Source organism: Helianthus annuus, chromosome 13 (genome assembly GCF_002127325.2).
Source record: "Helianthus annuus cultivar XRQ/B chromosome 13, HanXRQr2.0-SUNRISE, whole genome shotgun sequence".
Lineage (NCBI taxonomy): Eukaryota > Viridiplantae > Streptophyta > Magnoliopsida > Asterales > Asteraceae > Helianthus > Helianthus annuus.
This window is the reverse complement of record NC_035445.2, coordinates 26,476,592-26,482,286: the sequence shown is the minus strand read 5'-3', so window position 1 is coordinate 26,482,286 and position 5,695 is coordinate 26,476,592. Positions and strand designations below refer to the sequence as shown.

Genomic DNA, 5,695 nt, shown 5'->3' with positions numbered 1-5,695 from the left:
GAATATAGTTTCGGGTACTCGAATCGTATACCACCTATTCTCATACACGCGAAATATTTTTTTCTTTCCAATCCCTCGAGTATCAGATATACCTACTATGACTGTAACAAACCAAACTAATATCAAGTTACCAACATAATATCCGTCGTAACGCACGAGAAATACCATTTGTTAAAATCAAACTAAAGAAGTCTTGTTATTTCTCTTTCAATAGTTTATAAATACGTGACGGTTTATTATTAAATGATAAATGCTATTTTTGTGTGGGTCCTGTGTCCTATTCGCACACATTGAGACTCAAAAACCTAAACGTTAAATACCGCCACTCTCCGCTTACAAACAATATTAAGCCGCCCACTCGTAACCGCCGAACGGCCATTTTCGCTCTTCCGATCGGCGATCTACACAGAAAGCCGAGCCGTAACTCTACAATCTTCTTTCAGGTGATTATCTTAACATTTGATCTGCGTAATCTGTATACAGATTTGAAAAATTACACGTTTTACGTGTACGTGCTCATGTAATTGTGAAATTTGAGTCTGAATCTGGCGATTTTTTATTAATATTGTCGATTTAAAGATCTAAATTATTGAAAGTATGAAATCTGTACGTTATTGGCGTATGTATTACTGTGTTTTTTAAATTTGAATGTGTTTATTAGATTAAGGCCTGAGTTATGTTGAAAAGTTCACTCGTACGTCGGATCTGAATGTTTTAAGAGATTATTAGCTTTGAAAGTGAGGGGAAACTACACGTTATATATGTACATATTCATGTATTTGTGAAATTTTGAGTTTGAATCTGGTGATTTGTGATTGATAATGACGGTTTTTAGGTCTGGTTTAATGGAGAATTGAGATATTTGATAGATTGAAAGTTTGAAATCTATACGTTTCTTGCGTATTATGGAATACTGTTTTTTTTTTCCAGTTTTTGAATAGAATGCGTTGATTTTTGACTGTGTTCGTTAGATTTAAGGCCTGAGTTTTGTTTAAAAGGTGATTCGTACGTCCGATCTGAAAGTTTTAAGAGATTATTGCTTTGAACGTTGATTTAGGGGAAATTACACGTTCTATGTGTATGTAATCATGTATTTGTGATTGATATTGTTGATTTTTAGGTCAAATATTAGTTAAGCAATTAAGATATTTGGTAGATTGAAAGTTTGAAATCTATACGTTATTCGCGGATGTATTACGCTGTTTTTCAAATTTTGAATCTGAATGTGTCGATTTGTAACTGTTCTTGTTAGATTCAAGGCTTGAGTATACGTTGGATCTAAAAGATTCAACAGTTTACTGGCTTCAAACGGTGATTTAAGGGAAATTAGACGTTATATATGTATGTATTCATGTATTTGTGAAATCCATAGTCTAGAGTCTTAATCTGGTGATCTGTGATTATTAACATTGTCGATTTTAAGGCCGGAGTTCGATTAAGAACAAGAGATATTTGATAGATTGATAGTTTGAAATCTTTATGTTATTCACAGATGTATTGCTGTCTTTTTTTTAAATTATGAATCTGAATGTGTCGATTTTTGACTCTGTTTGTTAGATTTTAAGGCTTGAGTTTTGTTAAAAAATTGACTCATACGTCGGATCTGAGGTGTTCAAGAGATTATTTGCTATAATGTTAATTTAGGTGGAGTGTGACTTTGAGTTTTGTGGATTTGATCTGAGGATTAATTCTGAAATCTCAAGTGTTTGTGTTAATTTTGTTCAAGTTTTGTGATTTAAGCGTTAGCGTTGATCGTTATAAGCAATCTAAACACACAACGAAACAGTTTCACTCTATTTTTATTCGATCGTTGTGGATTTGAAGAGGTTTGCTTTTAGTGGATGCTCTTCTATATTGTGGTTCATAGACTTCTCTGTTAAGCCAGACTTTTAGCAACAGACATGTTATTTATAAAAATGTTGTAACAAAACTTTTTGTCATTTCAGATATTTTACATATCGTAACGGTTATAAAAACTGTCATAACCGAACGGTCGTTTCTCAATCAGTTCAGTTATTTTGGTTCGGTTTTTTCGGTTATTTGGTTTATCGTATCACCATATTTTACACTCCTTGATGTACTTACATGTCCCAACAAAAATATACCATATGATCTCTCAAAGTAGAGGAGGAATCTTGTGATTGCAAACCAATATCACTCTTTTTACAGAATAATATGGATTGAAATCTTTACCTAAAGGAAATCTTTTATATACTTTTTGACAACTAAATTGTTTTATGCATTTATTTTGAGGTTGGAGTAGAATAGCACCAATTACTAAACTTGGCAGATCTTGTCAACTTTGAATTTTCCCAATCTTTTTCACATGGACCAGTCTTCATGCACATGGGGCCTTACCTAACTTTGGCAACTTAGTGATTAGATCATATTAAACCAGAGCCCAAGTTATAAATATGTCCTTACCAACCACCCTCTCCTTTATGGCATATTCCTAAATCCTGTTGTTTTTCTATGAAATTTCTTGTTTCCTCCTTTAAGTGGATGCTTATTTAAAGGGGTGTTTCGGATTTGCTTATTTAAACTGTTTATCGTGTATTTAAACACACATATACGCCCTTTCGAGTGTTTGTTCGAAGAAAAATGGTCTTAGTTCTTGGTGTGTTTGAAATTACAAATTTGTGCTTAGTTTTTGGTAAGTTAGTTATATGCTTCTACTAAAGGATCTTTACATTTTTTTGTAGGTCACTAAACAATGGGTGCAGGCGGACGAATGTCGAGCCCCAATGGCAAAGAAAAGGACGGCCCGAAACCACTAGAGCGGGCCCTACATGAAAAACCTCCATTCACCGTCGGAGATATCAAAAAGGTTATCCCGCCCCACTGCTTTAAGCGATCTGTTATCCGTTCATTCTCTTATGTGGTTTATGACCTCACAATTGCTTCCATTTTCTATTACCTCGCCAACAATTACATCCCGCTCCTCCCTAACTCGCTCGCGTACGTGGCCTGGCCCGTTTACTGGATCTTTCAAGGATGTGTTCTAACCGGGGTTTGGGTCATAGCCCATGAATGTGGTCATCACGCCTTTAGCGATTACCAATGGCTTGATGATACTGTTGGCCTTATTCTACATTCTGCTCTTCTTGTGCCTTACTTTTCATGGAAATATAGCCACCGCCGCCATCACTCCAACACGGGCTCAATTGAGCACGATGAAGTTTTCGTCCCGAAACTAAAGTCCAGTGTCCGTTCAACTGCTAAATACCTTAACAACCCACCCGGTCGAATCCTCACCCTACTAGTCACCCTAACCATGGGTTGGCCTTTATATCTCATGTTCAACGTTTCGGGCCGGTACTATGACCGCTTTGCGTGCCACTTTGACCCAAACAGTCCTATTTACTCTAACCGCGAACGGGCCCAAATATTCATCTCCGATGCCGGGATTTTAACCGTTTTCTACATACTTTTCCGTCTAGCATCGACAAAAGGGCTCGTATGGGTGTTAACCATGTACGGTGGACCGTTACTTGTAGTTAACGGTTTCTTAGTCCTTATCACATTCTTGCAACACACCCACCCGTCATTACCACACTACGACTCAACCGAATGGGACTGGTTACGCGGGGCTCTAGCCACCGTAGACCGAGACTATGGGATCTTAAACAAGGTGTTCCATAACATAACCGATACGCACGTTACACACCATTTGTTCTCCACCATGCCACATTATCATGCAATGGAAGCAACAAAGGCGATTAAGCCGATTTTGGGAGATTATTATCAATTCGACGGGACATCGATCTTCAAGGCCATGTATAGGGAGACAAAGGAATGCATCTATGTTGATAAAGATGAGGATGTTAAGGATGGTGTCTATTGGTACCGTAATAAGATCTGATCTGATCTGATATGATACATTCATGTTTGGTCACTGATGTCGTTTAAGATGGACATGTAACTTATTTAGTTAAGATGAATAAGTGTTGTACTAGAATATGGTGTTTGTAGACTCTTGTTTTTAGCTTTTTTTTTTTTTTTTTTTAATGGGCCAAAGCACTTGAAATATAAGCATAAGGATGATAACAAAAGGAGACAAGTAATGAGATGGGTGTCTTGGTTACAAGATCAAGACTATGTATGAGATTAATTATAATAATTTCTCCCGCGTTGAGCCAGGTGTTGTATTAGAAGATGCATTCGTGCACCCGAAATAGATCTGATACCCGTTTACTTGGATCGTAATCTATTATAATAATATTAATACATGATAAAAACTTATTTACACATGGTGTATACGGGCCGTATACAGTTATACGGCCCGTATATAATAAAATAAAACTAACAAAGTCTGTGCCTTTAGACTTTGTCAGTTTTTTTTTTCATTCCATACGGCCGTATAACTGTATACGGCCCGTATATACCACGTGTAAATAATTTGCCTGGTCGTATACAATGAAACGAATAATGTATACGGGCCGTATACATACGGCCCGTATGAAAAGAAATTAGATTTTACCCAAGTAACAAAGACTGAAAAAAAAAAAAAAAACGTGTCGTATGACTGTAATAAAAGGAAGGGTGAGGCATTTGATGAGAGTTGTAAGAAGCGTTTTAATCACTTGTTTTCAACGGGGATGTAATGCAATGATTACGCAGGGTGATATGAACCCAAACCAACTGCTTTGTCTTGAGTCGTCGGGAAAACTTTTCCTCCGGGGAGGGTGAGTAGTATGAGTCTGAGTCCATTATGGTTCGTGAATGTTTCAAGGTCTTAAGTGATGGACAATTGGTTAAAAGATGTAGAAGATTTTATTGGTTTGTTTCCAAGTAGGGTTTAGAATGGTTGAAGTATTCTTGGTTCAATACCAACTCTTCTGAAAGACAAGAATACAACGTTCATGTATCACAAGGAATGTCCGATCTAAGGCAGTGAACCTGATTTAGATACACAAATTCATCACCGGTTTCTACAGCACAAGCACATACACAGTTTGTTGAAGAACCTTACACGTCTTCTGCTAGTTACTCTTTTCTTCGATTTCAACAAATCTTTCAAGGTCTTAAGTGATGGATAATTGGTTAAAAGATGTAGAAGAGTTTGTGTAGAGATCTTTACGTACAAATTTGCATCATCCTTACGGTTACAAATGAAGTATTAAAAGATGTTAGTTTCTTGACAATATGGTTTCTCGACAAATGAAGTATTATGTCACACCCCGTTTTCCACGTGTATCACCGGTGGGCCCGGTGGGGGATTACCGTGACGTAGTTGGCAACAATATAGTCAAACCACACAATTATATAAATGCACAGCGGAAGCATAAAGATAAATATAATTCAACAATTGATTGTAATATCGAATGTATCACAAATAGTCGAATGGTATCCACAGGGGGATCAAGATAATAAAAAGTATTTTTCAACAGACAAGGCATCAAAAGCTTGCGAGACTCTTTAAGATGCTAAGGAGCTATAGCCAGCCGATTACGTTTAGTACCTGCAGTTAATCTTTTTGGGAAAATACGTCAGTTTACACTGGTAAATACATTCAACCAACACTTTTGTAAAATGTTTATTAAAATTGATTTGAATGCACAAGGCACAAACTCTTTTATAACTTGGGATAATTTATAATTAAATCTTGTAAAGAATTACATGTTTGCTATGCGTTCGGTCGCCCGGGTCGTGCCGGGTTAAAGTTTAATAGACAAACCACATAGCATATAACACC

General features: G+C 36.7%; 1 protein-coding gene across 2 annotated transcripts; it reads left to right on the top strand.

Annotated features, from left to right (window-relative positions):
* The first annotated feature begins 291 nt into the window (after positions 1–291).
* LOC110897568 (delta(12) fatty acid desaturase FAD2) lies at positions 292–4,175 on the top strand. 2 transcript variants are annotated; one of them, XM_022144332.2, is made up of 2 exons: positions 292–443; positions 2,703–4,175. In XM_022144332.2, exon 2 carries the CDS (start codon positions 2,714–2,716, stop codon positions 3,860–3,862), a length of 1,149 nt encoding a protein of 382 aa, XP_022000024.1. In that variant the 5' UTR covers positions 292–443; positions 2,703–2,713; the 3' UTR covers positions 3,863–4,175. The 2 variants fall into 2 exon arrangements, with proteins under 2 accessions (XP_022000024.1, XP_022000025.1); XM_022144333.2 differs by lacking the exon at positions 292–443 and adding an exon at positions 2,470–2,617.
* Positions 4,176–5,695: the final 1,520 nt, after the last annotated feature.

What these genes read in the sequence shown, in the direction of transcription:
- LOC110897568 (XM_022144332.2), top strand. Translation starts at nt 2,714, where the DNA reads ATGGGTGCAGGCGGACGAATGTCGAGCCCCAATGGCAAAGAAAAGGAC.